The sequence below is a fragment of the Zeus faber genome (genome assembly GCF_960531495.2).
Source record: "Zeus faber genome assembly, chromosome: 21".
NCBI lineage: Eukaryota > Metazoa > Chordata > Actinopteri > Zeiformes > Zeidae > Zeus > Zeus faber.
In genome coordinates this window covers 15,778,532-15,795,474 of record NC_137208.1, presented here as the reverse complement: position 1 = coordinate 15,795,474, position 16,943 = coordinate 15,778,532, and the positions used below count along the sequence as shown (strand labels likewise).

General features: G+C 47.3%; 1 protein-coding gene across 3 annotated transcripts in view; it reads left to right on the top strand.

The window, feature by feature from the left end:
• anks1b (ankyrin repeat and sterile alpha motif domain containing 1B) overlaps positions 1-16,943 on the top strand; it is a gene marked incomplete at its 5' end in the record, with an annotated part of 200,103 nt that overhangs the window by 51,332 nt on the left and 131,828 nt on the right. For all 3 annotated transcript variants that reach the window (XM_080022088.1, XM_080022087.1, XM_080022092.1), the window contains 3 exons: positions 8,604-8,756; positions 9,613-9,756; positions 16,529-16,604. In XM_080022088.1, the coding sequence (XP_079878214.1) occupies positions 8,604-8,756; positions 9,613-9,756; positions 16,529-16,604 (373 nt within the window). The remainder of the gene's footprint in view (positions 1-8,603; positions 8,757-9,612; positions 9,757-16,528; positions 16,605-16,943) is intronic.

Sequence of the window (16,943 nt, the reverse complement as noted above, 5' to 3'; positions counted from 1 at the left end):
CACACACACACACACACACACACACACACACACACACGCATACATGCTGTTATCGTCACTTACTTTCACGGATGTCTTTGCTTTCACCAGGAATGTGAAAAAGGCCTTTTCCCAGCTTGACTCATTTCAGAACAAGCCCTGCCCTGCTTCTTTTTCAGCTTCACTGTTTTTACATTTTTTTCCTCCCCATGATACCTACATATATTGGTACAGTTTCACTTCCCATTTAAGATTAACATGCAAATAGTCATGTCCAATTCATGTCCACTTTGGTTTCAGGTTTGTTTTTTGTCACTTTTTTTGATCACAGAAATGACTGAAATGGCTGTCCTGCATGATATGCCCTTTAATATTATTTCATAACAATACCTTGTGAGTCTTTGTGTGTGTGTGTGTGTGTGTGTGTGTGTGTGTGTGTGTGTGTGTGTGTGCCTGTGCCTGGGATCTGTTTCCTGCGCCCCCCCCCTGCTGTGCTGGGTGTCAAAGAGCATGGGAGACGGTTCAATTGGCTGTGAAGTGTCAGTCACTCTTCACTTCTCTTTTCTCTCTCTCTCTCTTTCTCCCTCTCTTTCAATATTTACTCATTTCTCTACCGTTGTTTTTCTTCTTGTCTGAGGTCTTGCTCATCTCACACATGATTTTGCATACAGTATGCAAAAATGAGAGATGGATGGATGGATAGATGGATAGATAGATAGATAGATAGATAGATAGATAGATAGATAGATAGATGGATAGATGGATAGATAGATAGATAGATAGATAGATAGATAGATAGATAGATAGATAGATAGATAGATAGATAGATAGATGGATGATGGCCGGATAGATGGATATACGGATAGATGGATATACGGATAGATAGGTGGATGGATAGATGGATATATGGATATATAGATGGATGGATATATGATAGATGGATGGATGGATGGATGGGTGATAGATGAATGGATGGATGGATGGCTGGATGGATAGATGGATGATGGATGGATGTACTGTATGAATAGATAGATAGATGGATGGATGGATATAAACAGGTGGATAGATGGATGGATGGGTAGATGGTATGATAGTGAGATGAGATGATAGATATACAGATGGATAGATGGATGGATAGACTGATGGATATGTGGACGGATGGATGATGGATGGGTGGTTGATGGATAGATGGATGGATGGATGATAGATGGATGATGGATGGATGGATAGATGGATGGATGGATAGACGGATGGATAGATAGATAGGTGGATGAATTGATGGATATATGGATAGATAGGTAGATGGATAGATGGATATATGGATAGATAGATGGATGGATATATGATAGCTGGATGGATGGATGGATGGGTGATAGATGGATGGTAGGATGGATCGATAGATGGATGGATGATAGGTGGATGGATCATAGATGGATGATGGATGGATGTACTGTATGGATAGATAGATAGATGGATGGATAGATGATATAAGGATGGATGGATAGATGGATGGATGGATAGATGTATATAAACAGGTGGATAGATGGATGGATGGGTAGATGGATGGATAGATAGATATACAGATAGTTAGATAGATATACAGATAGATGGATATATGGATATATAGATGGATAGATAGATAGATATACAGATAGATGGATAGATGGATAGATAGATGGATAGATAGATAGATGGATATGTGGACAGATGGATATGTGGATGGATGGATGATAGATGGATGATGGATGGATGGATGATGGATAGATGGACGGATGGATGATAGAAGGATGAATGGATGATAGAAGGATGGATGGATGGATGGATGGATTATTGATGGATGGTTTTGGGGATCTGTTTCCTGCGCCCCCCCCCCCCTCCCTGCTGTGCTGGATGTCAAAGAGCATGAGAGACGGTTCAATTGGCTGTGAAGTGTCAGTCACTCTTCACTTCTCTTTTCTCTCTCTCTCTCTCTCTCTCTCCCTCTATTTCAATATTTACTCATTTCTCTACCGTTGTTCTTCTTCTTGTCTGAGTTCTTGCTCATCTCACACATGATTTTGCATACAGTATGCAAAAATGAGAGATGGATGGATGGATGGATAGATAGATAGATAGATAGATAGATAGATAGATAGATAGATAGATAGATAGATAGATAGATAGATAGATAGATAGATAGATCGGGAGGAAGACATACAGTATTTCACTAACCTACATCTTCTCTTTCTCCTCCTCCGTTTACCTCGTTCCCCTCTGGAAGCTTTAACATGAGGCGGGTTGCTGTCAGTCAGACATTCGTGCTTCGCATCTGTATTGTGTGTGTAAGAGCCAAAATGCTGTTTTGTATTCATGTTGTAATCTCGTTTGTGTAACACTGGGTGGGGCATGTCTACAAATTGACCTCAGGTATATAGGTAGGAAATACCATGTTGTTGGCAGGTGTTTGACCCGGTGTTTGACCCGGAACCCAGGGTTTTTGACCGCTTGCGCGCGGCCCCTTGTTGCTATGATGATGGAACAATGTGCTGTATGGGAATAAATGGACCACTTTGGATTTCCACATCAAGATTGTCTGCATGCGTTTGTTTTGTTTAGCACAGGGCAATCAAGTGAGCATAGCATTTTTAACATCGAGCGCGTCTGCCAGGTCTTCCCCGGTCTCAGGCGCCTCAGTAGTTCAGTGTTAGACCGAACTCCTTTAACAGTGTGTTTGTAAACAAACACCTCGCTCCGGTCACTCTGATTTGGTTTCCGACCCCGGCCCCGCCTGATGAGGCTCCCACTTATTTGACGATTCCGAGTTCTATTCAGCCCTGTGCTGATCAACCCACATAACGGTAATAATGTTATAATGTAATAATGTAATAGTGTAATAGTGTAATAATGTAACAGTGTAACAATGTAATAATGTAATAATGTTATAATGTAATCATGTAATAGTGTAATAGTGTAGTAATGTAATAGTGTAATAATGTAATAGTGTGATAATGTAATAATTTAATAGTGTAATAATGTATAATGTAGTAGTGTAATGGTGTAATAGTGCAATAATGTAATAATGTAATAGTGTAATAATGTAATAGTGTAATAATGTTATAATATAATAATGTAATAGTGTAATAATGTTATATTATTTGCCATGGAATGAGACTCACAATGTAAAGTTTTTGTAACGTGTGTGTATTTGTACCAAGCATGTAAGGCTGTTGCGCCTCGTACGCAGCGTCAATTTGAAGTACCCAAGATCTTTACGTAGTTCTGCCATTTACGCGCATTATCGCCTCAATGGCAGAGACTCTTGTTTGGTCCGTCACCTCTTTTTGTTTTTTCGATACCCGTCGACTGGTCAGGATGGCGTTGTGTTTACATGTGAATTGGGAATTTATTCTCCAGTGGTGGTTGTTGTTTGTAGCAACCCAAAGTGGAGGGAAAACCGAAAGATTTTGTTGGGAAAAGTCACTAAAGGTCACAAGAGGTCTTGGAGTATTAGTAGTTTAGTAGTACCTAATAAAGTGCACACTGAGTATACACTGAAACATACAGTACATAATTATGTGCTGTACACATAGTTCATTCCAACAACCAACAACCACGTCCCCTTGGAAATTCGATTCTTAGGTTCCGTCGTCGAGACGCGATTTCAAAGTAACGGTCACTCTGTGGCCACCGCAGGGGGCGTTACGTTGATGGGGCCGTCACGGAGCTGCTCTGCTCCGTCGACTTGAACGACTCCCGGTAGAGCACGAGGGGTTGGTTCGAGCGCGGCCTAGTGTACGCTCGTGTACATGTACGTAGGGGGGCGGGTGAAAAACGAGGAACTGCAAAGTCCTCCGCGTCGGTCAAAAAAAGAAGGGACTCCCGTGCGGCCTCCGGACTCTGGAGAGCGGCGTTTCGGTGGAAGGACCCCAGGGCCTCGCCGGCGTTAACGATAAACCGGTCGCAAAGCTCCCCCTCTCCCCCTGCGTGAGTCCGAGCCATTCCGTCAGACGTAACGCGCCGCCAAATGCTGCTGTTTACACAGCGCGGCGTATGTTTACGACCATTTTGGGGCGTTCGAGCGCCGGCGGACATTTGCGCAGACCTGTCAGCGATGCCCCCGCTCCGCACGGACGCGGCGTCAGTGGACGGGCTGTTGCACAGAGCGCAATCGGCGACACGGCGCCCCGGCGCGAGGGGGATATCGGCGAGCTGTCAGAGCCGGCGTAATGGAAATATATCGCCTCGCGCTCACCCCTCCTCGGAAAGATCGCAGGAAGGATTCCCTCTCTCCCTCTCTGCGCTCTCTCGCTCTTTCTCGCCTGGACGGCGTCGGCTACGCTCCGTTCCGTCGCTCGCCCGTCGCGCCGCTTCCCCCCCCCCCCCCCGTCCGTCATCCTCAGCCTGCCCTCTTTAATCCTTTTTCTGTCTCCATATCTATCTTTCTCTCCCTCCCTCCCGCCCTCCCCCCTTCCCTCTCGCTCTGATTTTGTCAGGGGATTGCGTTCTCCCCATCCTAAGCTGCCTGTGTGAGGCGTAGCGGGGGGATTGGACTGGAGGAGACAAAGCCGCATTGTCTCGCTAAAGGCTCCGGAGAGAGAGAGAGAGAGAGAGCGCGCGGCTCGACAGCCTCCCCGCCCGAAGCCTCGCCGCAGCCCTCGCCGCGACCCAGCCCCCACCCCCTCCCCATTTTGCAATGAAATTAACCACAAATAAGAATTATCTTGTTTTTTTTCTGCCGTCGCGCGCCGCCGCTGCCACCGCCACCGCCACCGCCGCCATGCTTTCCCCTCCACGTGGGGAGGGGAAGCGGGGCGGCACATGGACATGGCTGCTCAGGCTGTACATTACAGTACGTGGTTCGAAGCACCTGAGACTCGCTATTCATCGAGGGAAATTTGCCATCACCACCGGTCATGTTCCATGTTGCATGACAGAGGGATCCACGTGTGATGGATGGAGGGGGCGTGCGCGGTCTACGGCAGAAAATACAAGTAGGATACAAAAATGGAGCAATTGGATTGGTCAGATCCAGGGCAAACCCCAAGAAGCATGTTGTGATGATGTCGCCTCCGGATCGCGTGCGGGCCAGGCTCTCATTATGCATGCATGTGGAGTCTGGATGCGTAGGGGTGTGTGTGTGTATGTGTGTGTGTATGTGTGTGTGTGTGTGTGTGTGTGTGTGTGTGTGTGTGTGTGTGTGTGTGTGTGTGTGTCTGTGTATGTGCATGTGCATGTGCATGTGTATATGTATATGTGTGTGTATGTGTATGTGTGTGTGTGCGCGCGCGCGCGCGCAGAGATGGAATAGCCCCCCGCTCCGCCTCCACACCTCCTTTGAGGCTTACTGTACACTGTACTCTCTCTCACTCTCTCTCTCTCTCTCTCTCGATGCAGCAGAGAGGGGGAGGGTTGTAAGGAGCCGGGAGGAGGAAGAGGAGGGAGAGCGAGCCATGTGATGAAAGATGAAAGTGTTTCAGGGAGATACGGAGGGATCCCCCCACCTCCCCTCTCTCTCTCTCTCTCTCTCTCTCTCTCTCTCTCTCTCTCTCTCAAACTCGGTTCAATTTAAAGAGCTGTATCGGCATGAAAAGACATTGCTTCCTTTGCCAGAGCAAACATACAATTATACAGTAGTAATAACAAAATATTGATAACAACAATGATAATATTAAAAACAAAAACATCAACAACAACAACAATGAATTAACATTAATAACTTATCAATAAGCATGGCTTACAATGGTAACAACAATGACAGCATCGGTTATCATACTGTATACTGTATATGATGTATAAACAAATATCTATATCCAACTATATAATAATAATAATGTAAAATATAGCTGCAGGCAGCAATACACAGGGTCCATTTTCGTCGTGTTAGGTACATATGACAGTTTTCTGAGTTTCCGTAATCCCGGGATCAGTCTACACAAATTTATCTCCAACTTCCGGTAAATTTGTCACAGGTATTCACTTATTCCCGCTCCAAATGTACATCGATATTGATCAAACTTGAACCACAAGATGTCTGAAAAGTCCCGGTTCCAACAAGACCCCAACCATGTCTGTGCATACCGCGGTTGCCGTGTCTCAAATAATTTTAGCCCGAAAAATGCCAGAAGGATATAATAATAATAATAATAATAATAATAAAAATAATAATAAAAGCAAAAACAATAAATGATAAATATTTAATAATAAAATAATGCTAAGAATGCGAATAATAACAATAATAATATGAATTAGAAACAGAATAGGAATTATAAAACGCACTATTGAAAACAAAAAAATTCTCTCTCTCAGTCAGTCTTTTAATTTTCTATTTTTACACTATGAGTAGTGGGAAGCTCAGGGGACCACCGGGACCTCCCCTGACCTAACCCCCCTCCCCGTCCCCCCATCCCCTGCAGAGGGGAAAAAAATCACAGTGACCCCGAACATGAGGGTTGCCCAATTCCAAAACATCCATTAGTCTATGCACACACTCAGACACACACACACACACACACACACACACACACACACACACACACGCACACACAGCCCGAAGTGGGGCCAGCGTGTCACGTGAAATCACATGTAGCTTGATTTTGTCCAGATCCTTTTTTAAGAGGGGTTGAGGAATGTGATGTGGGAAATGTTTTTTCTTTGTCCTCCTCTGAGTGGTTCACCCAGAAAAAACATGTCACCACTCTACCAAGATTATATTCCCTCACTTGCGACTTAATTGGTTTGACTTTTTTATGTCTCTGGTGTTTTATCTATCCCCATATGGCAAATTTTATGGCAGGCATTAGAAGAAAGAAAAAACAGCCTAAAAAAAGATAAAATCCACAGCACGGCTTTGCCGTTGACCTTCACATAAAAACAGTGACGGTTCAACGCCCCGCACTTGCTCTCCGACCCGCAAAATGAACCCCAGCGCTGTTTGTTTCACTCGGCTTAGCGTTACACATCCTCTGGTAGTTATTTATTCAGCGCGGACACCGAAACACAATAAAACAGGACGCGCTGCTGTGTATTCTTAATATTCCCATTACCTGGCAACATAACTTTGACAAAGGCAGTGATGGTGTCTCACGGTGAACTCTCTATATCAACTACAGGGTGCCTCGCAAAAAAAGAAAAAAAGGACCTGGGGCGGAATATGATATAATGAGCCGTTGACTGGTGGGAGTAAAAATTGTTTTAAAGAGTGTAATAGGTGTGTGTGTGTGTGTGTGTGTGTGTGTGCATGCGTGCGTGCGTGGATGTGTGTGTGGTTTCTTAGAGGGAGCTTCTTCGATGAATCTGCACTAAATTGTACTTTATCAGTGGTCGTGGGGGCGGAATTACAGCGGAGAATCAATCAACATTGAGCGCGTGAAAAGATAACATCCACGAAAAAAGAAGTAAATAAGATAAATCAAATGTATCCTGGACAAGTCCATTAGAAGAATGAAAAACTGGAGTGCAGCCAACAGAAACTAATATGGAATATGGATGGATGGGTAAGGATGGATGCTGGCGGAGGTATAACAGATTGTGCATATTGTTTGATAAGGTATGCCCTTAAAATACTATATAACTATGTCTTTTGAAAGTAAAGCCTTTTTAAATACTAAATACAAATAACTACATCATTCAGTATATCCTCTCCTTGTATACCTTTATCGTTCATCTCCCTTACGGCCGATGGACCAATCAAGCTGACTCCAGTGGCCAACGAGGACGGAGAAAAAAACTTTGGAGCCCTTTCTCTTTCCCTGCTCCATCCTTCACCGTCCAATCGTCTCCCTCCTCCGCCTCCTCTTCTCCGTCTTCGGCCTCCCTTCCCCTTGACACCTCCGCGCTCCTCTTTATTCACAGCCCTCTCCTTCGTGCCCTCTCCTGCCCTCGCGCCTTCCGCCCACTCGTCCTCTCCCCTTTTCCTGCCGCCACCTTCTCCCCATCCCTCCACCTCTCATTGCTCTTCTCCTCCCTCGTTATCTTCATTCACCTCACATCTGCGCCCCATTAACGCCGCTCCTCGCCCTGTCTCCATCCCCCCGCTTTTACCTTTCCTCCACCCCCCTCTCCCCATACCCTTTCCACCTCTGCTTGCACAATCCTTTCCTCCTCTATATCCCTCTCCACACCTCTGTCCATCTTCCTGTGCCCCCGTATACTATAGATAGATGGATGGATGGATGGATGGATAGATACATTCATCCAAGGAGAGGGTAATTGTTGTGTAACAGCAGCATTATAACAACAATAGGCAATAATAATAATAATAATAATAATAATAATAATAATAAATTAATAAAGATAAAAAAGAAGAAAGAAAATTACCAATAAAGAACAAAAACATATAAAAAATAGCAATATATAATAAAGCAAACAAAAAACTAAAAAAAATATATATATACAAATATACAAATAAAATAAACCCCTGTAAAAAGAAAAAAATACTACGAAATTGGCAAGATAGAATAAACCAGAAAAAAACTAGAAAGAAAATTGGCAATATACAAGAAGCCAAAAAATGTAGGTAAAAAAAAATTATTATTAGATGGTTATATACTTGAATCTTGAATACACATTAAACCTGAAAAGTGCCACTAAACAAACCTCTGTATCGACAATTCCCATGATGACAATACCTCCGTATCCCTGTGTAGAACCACGAGCGGGAGACAGCGCTGCACTGTGCGGCCCAGTACGGTCACTCGGAGGTGGTGTCCGTGCTGCTGCAGGAGCTGACGGATCCCGCCATGAGGAACAGCCGCCAGGAGACGCCCCTGGACCTGGCCGCCCTGTACGGACGCCTGCAGGTCAGTCCAAATATCACACTTTAGGCCCGTTTGCAGAATGGTCCGAGCTGTATTGATTCCGACTTCTTCGACCATCTGAGCTATGAGCGGACAAGCGGCACGTTTCGCCCGTAAAGCGCTCTGTATCTGGCGGAGGCCGTCTTTAAAGCTCTCAATCAGGTGATCAAGTGACATTGCAGAGTCACAGATTCAGATCAGGGTTTCTGATGAAGGTCCTCGCGAGGTCCGTCCGAGAAGTCCGGCACTCTAGGTGTGTCCTGAAGAGAAACTCACACTGTGTACTGTGGATTATTTTACATCTTGCTCGAACCAGGACTCCGGCTGACTCATTTTTTGGTGGAAAGATGTGACGAAAGAAAATACACCCACACCCACATCCACACCCACACTCACACACACACACACACACACACACACACACACACACACACTGCTGTGCAGGAAGGGTGTCAGATAATTGCAGTCAAGTTGTACAGCTCTGTCTGGGTTTGGATGAATAATGTATTAGTGCAGCACTGCATCGCATCTCATCGCATCTCTCCATTTCAGTCTCTCTCTCTATTTCTCCCTCTCGCTCTCTCTCTCTCTCTCTCTCTCTCTCTTCATTATAACGAAGGGAAATCCCTTGAATGTTGCTTGCTGCTTGCCGGTGACACTAGACAGAGGACACACCCACACACACACACACACACACACACACACACACACACACACACATACACACAAAACACAGTTCAACAATATTAAAGGCAGTTCAACTATATTCATCTTTATGTCTGTCTTTCCTCTTGTCTCTATCTTGCTCTGTCGCTCTCTCTCTCTCTTTCTCTCTCTCTCCCTCTCTCTCTCCGTCCAGGTGGTCCGCATGCTGGTGGGCGCCCACCCCAACCTCATGACCAGTCACACTCGCCGACACACTCCGCTGCACCTGGCGGCGCGCAACGGCCACCACTCCACGGTGCAGACGCTTCTGGACGCCGGCATGGACGTCAACTGTCTGGTACGCAAAGTGGGGAGGGGGTCAATGGTCAAAGGTCGTCGGGTCAAGGGCCAAAGAAAAATGTGTATAATGTAAACACTGGGTATGTGACCAGGGAGACCCATCAGAAAGCAGTTCCTCATTCCTGTCCCCTGATGATGAGATTAGATTATCTCTTTTTAAAAGCTGTTGCAAATCGATTGGTCGTGGTTGGGGAACGGCTGAGGTGTGCGCCGGCTGATGTGGCTTGCTGCTGTTCCCCCTAGTGGACACTGTGAGCAGGTGCACCCGGCACACTGTGCCCGGTGGTGGAGGAGGCACACAGAGCCTGTAACTGACTCGAGTGAAAGTGAAAGTACCACTTTGACATTTCTACATCGGCACAAGCATTTAAGCGCTTGCACTCAAATGCACTTAAAGTATTACAAATAGAAGTACTCGTCATGTCCCATGCGCTGATATATGCGACTGTTCCCTTTTTTTTCTGCAAAATGAAGGCTCACCCAGATCCGGATTTTTTTTTTTACAAATTGCCGCAAAACGCCGGCTGACAGTCATTCACAAGCATAGGGAGCTAATTAACCGTTGTTGAGCGATCCAAAATCAGCCGTTTGATGGAACCAGTCCCTGATGTCAAACAAACAAAAAAAAACTAAAAAAAACCAAAAACCCTAAACTAATGTGATTGTGTTCGAAACCGAAACTGAATACAGTAAGTTGAGAAAGAAAAATCAACTTAAGTACAGTAACACTTAGACATACACAATACAATATACGCACAATACTAACACCAGTACCATACAAAGAAATACAACCTCTCCATAAGCCCCTTAAAGACGCCGGTTATTCTCCTGAAAGGGTAAAGAGATGCAGCTTGACTTTGCCCCATTTGACTCATTACATGACTCGCCCCTCGCAACGAGACGAGGCGACTCGCCCGACGTTGCTTTCTTCCTCCTTTTTATTTTCGCAAAATCCCTTTCATAAATCTCTCAGACCCTGAAACTCTCCTGTCTCTCTCTCTCTCTCTCTCTCTCTCTCTCTCTCTCTCTCTCTCTCTCTCTCTGTCTCTCTCTCTTCGCCCTGTCTCGGCTGTAGGTGAACATTTTAAAAGCCCCCGTTTGCTCTTTAAAGAACAGGAGCACGGTGTTTTGAGACGCAGCGGCAGGAAACACACAAACGCACACACACACACACACACACACACACACACACACACACTCGTGTAACACGCTTCTGTGTGTCCGTCCTTTTTGTTTGTATTGGTCATGAGATGCCCAAGATACCTGACAGGTTCGTCTGTCAGTCGTGTGTGTGTGTGTGTGTGTGTGTGTGTGTGTGTGTGTGTGTGTGTGTGTGTGTGTGTGTGTGTGTGTGTGTGTGTGTGTTGGATGCAGAACGCCACGTGCGGTGGTGAAAAGGGGCTCTATAATTGATGGAGAGGAAAGACTGAGAGAAGAGGGTTACCGGAGGATGAAGGGGGGACAGGGTGTTCCTGAGAGGTCTTGAGAGTTCAGCCTCCCCTCCTCCTCCTCCCGTCGAGCTGGTGGCTGCAGGCTGAGCTTTTATCTGGCGGATAACCGTCCCGTGTCCTTTTTTCTTTTCTACGGCGCCGTCAGTGCCAGGGCTGTGTGGGAGGCCGCGAGGACTTCATTTGCATTTGGTCGCGCCGCAGTGTCCGTCGCGGGTCGTCCGTCACAATCGCCGTTTTTCCCCGTTTCTTGGGACGACTTCCTGGGCCCAATTGTACTGTGAGACATGCTTCTGGCTGAGTGCAAAAAAAAAAAAAAGGAATTTTATCAATCATTCTTTAAAACACCAAGAAACAAATCTGGTCACCTCACCATAAAAGGCGTTCAAAAATGGCTGCCGTAGACTGAAATTCAAAGCTACAGGTGTCTCCCACTTCAGCGTCTCCATCTTGAGTTTGAGTCTTGGTTTTTAACCGGCTGCACCTTCACTAACAGCTACAGGAGCTTGGACCCCTGCTGTCACCGATGTGTTTCCAGCCTCCGCGATTTTCCAACACACGCAGCACCACCACAAAGAATTTTGAAATGTGAAATGCGGCGGCCCTGCCGTGGGACCCTGCGCGCCGTAGAGCCCCACCCCCAAGCCGTGGTGGGTTATTATCCTGCAATCAGCGCCTGGACCTGTTGGAGAATACGGCAGAGTTTTCCTGCCTCCTCTCCTCCCGAACGCCCCCGTGCACATGAGGACGTGCGCCTGTATCCGCGCATGTGTGTGGGTGTGCGTCTGGGCACGTGCTTGTGTGGATGGACATGCCTGTGTGTGTGTGTGTGTGTGTGTGTGTGTGTGTGTGTGTGTGTGTGTGTGTTCGGATCTGAAGAGGCTGAGCTGCATTTCTCTGCAGGGACGGGCCTCAAGGCTCCGTGTGCTTCGCGGAGATGAACGCCGCGCGCCTTTGATTCGCCTCCTCTCCGCTAACCTCTCTCTCTCTCTCTCTCTCTCTCTCTCTCTCTCGCTCTCTCTCTCTTTCCGCCTGGTAAAAAAACTGAACCCTGCGAGCCTCGGATTCCGCTGCGTTTCACGCTGCCCGCTTCTTTGTCTCCCCGTGTCTTCCCCTCTCTCCGGCGTTATCTTCAAGGCCACAGTGTCGGAGCCGCACAGTTCACGGTGCAGAGTGGATGCAGCGGGTGAATCACAGATGGCCACCTAGCGAATTGTCAAACTGAAAGCACCTGCGCTTTTGTTTTGCACTATCAGGATGCAAAGGTCTTTCTCAGTGCCAATGAATAATGTATAGGCCAATGCTCTGCATGTGTCTCGTTCTCAGTATCTGACACACACACACACACGCGCGCACACGCATGCACACACGCACGCACACACACATGCACAACTCACACACACACACACACACACACTCACTCATCCTCTATTTCTCCATAATAAAGAGGGAAAAATCCCTATGGAGGGACATGCTGCTGCACCAACATGGGGCCAAAAGTTTAGCATAAACATGACTACACACACACGCGCGCGCACGCGCACACACACGCACGCACGCACACACACACACACACACACACACACACACACACACACACACACACACACACACACACACACACACACACACACACACACACACACACACGAACACACACACAAACACACTCATCCTCTGTTTCTCCATAATAAAGAGGGAAAAATCCCTATGGAGGGACATGCTGCCGCACCAACATGGGGGCAAAAGTTTAGCATAAACATGCCTACACACACACACACGCGCACACACACACACACAAACACACACACACACAAATACACACACAAACACACTAATCCTCTGTTTCTCCATAGTAAAGAGGGAAAAATCCCTATGGAGGGACATGCTGCCGCACCAACATGGGGCCAAAAGTTTAGCATAAACATGCCTACACACACACACACGCGCACACACACACACAAACACACACACACACACAAATACACACACAAACACACTAATCCTCTGTTTCTCCATAGTAAAGAGGGAAAAATCCCTATGGAGGGACATGCCGCCGCACCAACATGGGGGCAAAAGTTTAGCATAAACATGCCTACACACACACGCGCACACACACACACACGCACGCACGCACGCACGCACGCACATGCACACATACACATAGGTAACATAATGCTTCCCATTCAAATTTGCATGCAGCCTTATTTACATTGTCATTAATCTTTAAATAAAAAATACCCATCCTACACCGATGTCTAATCTTTGCAATTTGAACAATGATTTGAGGGTTGGGTCGCCTTCATCCGGCATGCCTCCGTACGGCCACTCGAGTGATGCAGAGACTGTGCGAGGCGAGAGGCAGCCGACTTAATCCAAAGGCCCAGGCGTTTTCAATTTCAATTCCTGGAAGCGAAGTGAAAGTGAAATGCACCTTTGGAGGCCCCCTCTGACATCGCCGCTGGACGCCCATGGGAAATGGGATAGGAAGTGGTGCGGAGATGACTAGGGGGTTGAGGTTGCGTTTCGTTTCCCGCCCCTCCCTCTATCCGACCCCCCCCCCCCCCCCCCCCCAAACTCTCTTCCTCAACAGGCACAATATATTGACGCTCCTGGCCGCCGTCCCACAGTCCAACCAAAGCAGCAAGGCCCGCAGAGGGGACTGCTGCTCGGATAGTTTGCGTTATGGTTGGGAACTGACAGATTTACCAAGGGAAACACATCACACGGACGCAGTCCTCTCTGACCTCTGACCTCTCGACCGTGAAAAGTACCGTAGAACCCCCGACGTCACTATAGCCGGCTGCTCCACTCCCTCTCTTTGGACGCTCTGCTGCTGGGACCTTATCTATATCAACGGTATAGTGTCAAAAACCTCCCATGATGGAGTTTGTGTGTGTGTGTGTGTGTGTGTGTGTGTGTGTGTGTGTGTGCGGGCGTGCGTGCGTGGGTGCGTGCGTGCGTTTGGCTGCACATCGGCAACACTGCATTTGTGTTTCTTATCAATTCTCACTAAAACCTTTACCCTTGTTGGAAAATCCAGCGTACAGTCTTGCATGAAATGCCTTGGGGCTTACCACCTTCACACCACCTTCTCGGGCTACAATGAAATCGACTTATTTAGCTGCGGTACATATATATCATGTTTTGAAATATGATAGCATTCTAGTCACGCTCGTTGATGTTAAAAAACAAACAACCTTTTTTCCCTAATCTGTGGAAAAAATTTCTCCCTACAAAAGGGGTGCCTGGATGATGGATGAGGTACTTTATTAGAAACGTCTGCTTGTTAATACGAACAGCAAATCATGTGACCGGCTGCAACTCGGTATGTAAGGCTCAGACAGGGGTTTTTAGGGGTTGTGTGACCAAGCAATCGAATGGTCTTGAGTATGACGGGGGGGATCTTTGACCGTGTAGTCCAGTTGTCCAGCATCCCAGAATGCTGCCATGATGAGTAGTGACAGTTCTGTGGGAGAAAGCACTATGTTAACGGGGTTATTTTGGGGGAGAACGGCCGGTCTTATTCCATGGACAGGCCACAGATGCTGAGAAAACAGCCGTTTGCGAGTGTTCAGAACGGGAGTGTGCAGACTTTGTCGAGCAACAGGTGATTTTGTGTCACATGGAGAGATGCAGATGGTTGGACAGAATTCTGCATAAACAGCATGATTCGGCGGATTCAAGATTCAAGATTCTAGAGGTTTATTCGTCGCATGCATATACGTACGTTCATACATATATGCAGTGAAATGCCTTTACAACGCACCCGGAGATTATGCACAATAAGTTCTAAACTGAACATAATGGCTAACCTAATTCCTACCTAGTTAACTCACTGAAACGAACTGATTCCTTAAACGTAATGGAATAGTATAATATAAATAAAATAAAATAAAAATTAAACAAGACTCAAAAAGATAATACAAAGCGGGGGTACAAAATAGAAGGGAATAGAGTACAGATATGTGCAGTAAAAATATTTACAGTAAAGCATACAACAGTACGACACAGCAATACAGTTACACCGAACAGAACGGCAATACAGCGCAGTATGCAGTAACCCAGAACAGTGACACAGTGTGCAGTACAGTATGCTACATACAGTACAGTAAGGCCTCAGTGACTCAGTGCTTTCTGTCAGGATCCCTGGTCAGTTCAGCATTGACAGTTCTCATGGCTTGCGGGAAGAAACTCTGTCTCAGTCGCTCTGTCCTCGCTGCGTGACCCTGCGTTGCCCAGCGCTTGCCCGACCGCAGCAGCTGGAACAGCCGGATCCATCCCGCCTTGTGCCATTGGGAAGACATGGTGGCGTGGAGGGCCGGTGTAGGTTTTCTTGGTCCACATCATTCCCCTTGATAACCAACGAGCATAACAAATGCCCCTGCAAACGTAGGCATTGCCGCTTACCGCGTGCATCCCTTTATGGCCGAAGTTGACCCGTTTCCGTAACAGGTCCAGCAGGGTCACTCACCGCGTCGCAAAGCCGGTTCCACAAAGACGGCGGTGACTCCGGTTCACTCCAAAGGCCCGTACAGTCTCCAGATCTCAACCCAATAGAACCCAATGGAAGCTGGAGCGGAAGGTTTGCGAGGGCCAACAAAACGACGGGAATCGCGTGACACGATTAATCAGCGCGGACCAAAATCCCTCAGGGATTAGGTTTCAATCCACGCCCCAAAGATTACCGGCTGTTCCTGGCGGACAAAAGTGGGTCGTACCTGATACTCGATAGGTGCGCCTAATAAAGCGTCCGCTGAGTGTGTTTTGTAGTTTTCCATTCACTTGTATGGTTCTCATGTTTTCCTTTGCTATCGAGTAACCCCACCAAGACGGGGGCCGCGGTTTCCCCTCCTCTCACCGGTTTGCATGTGTCGCATCATATGCCGACTGTTGTAGACAAGGACTCGGCAAATCCAGCCAAACTGGAACCACATTTGAATTTGATCACTTCCATACACACCCCTGCTTCGGAAAAAAAATAAAAAATAAAAATGCATAAAAGCCCCACCGCCGCTCCGTCACGCCATATTTTTTTACTGAAGGGAAAGTGACCGAGTATAAATCTTTGTTTGAATGTCATTTTTGCCTTGTTCTGCCAGAATGCAACAAGGAGGATATCCTCCGGGTGTTCCGCTCGGTTGTTTAACGGCGCAGACTTTTCCCGCGGCCCGCGCGGCCCCCGCCGGCTCGGTTCGCGTCCCTCTTTTGATGTCTATTTTTTGCCTCTTCTCCATTGTTCCAATGAAGGTCTATTAACTTTACCTCCCTCCCTCCCTCCCTCCCTCCCTCGCTGCCTCCCCATTTCCCCGGCTCTCGCAGACGGAGAATGGCAGCGCCCTCCACGAAGCGGCTCTCTTCGGGAAGATGGACGTAGTTCGCCTGCTGCTCGACTCAGGTGGGTTCCCCCCACGGAGGAACTGTAACGTTCTCCGGGGAAAACGTTTGTTAACAGCGTAGGTGTGTAAGCGATGACTATATCTTTCCCCCCGAATTGTGCGGTGAGTGTGTGTTTTCCGATTTGAGGCACAAATGCCCCATTGGCACAATGTCCGCTCGCTCCCCTTCGGTCCCCGCTCAACGTCCAAACCTCCCGACGCCGCCACCCCCTCATTAAATTCCGCTCCTTCAGTCTCTTTACCCCCGCGTCGTTTTCCCTCGCATTTGCATCCCCGTCCTCCTCCGGCCTCCGGGGAGAGGTGTAGGCGAGTTCGCCACGTGAGCGCTTGGTGCCCGT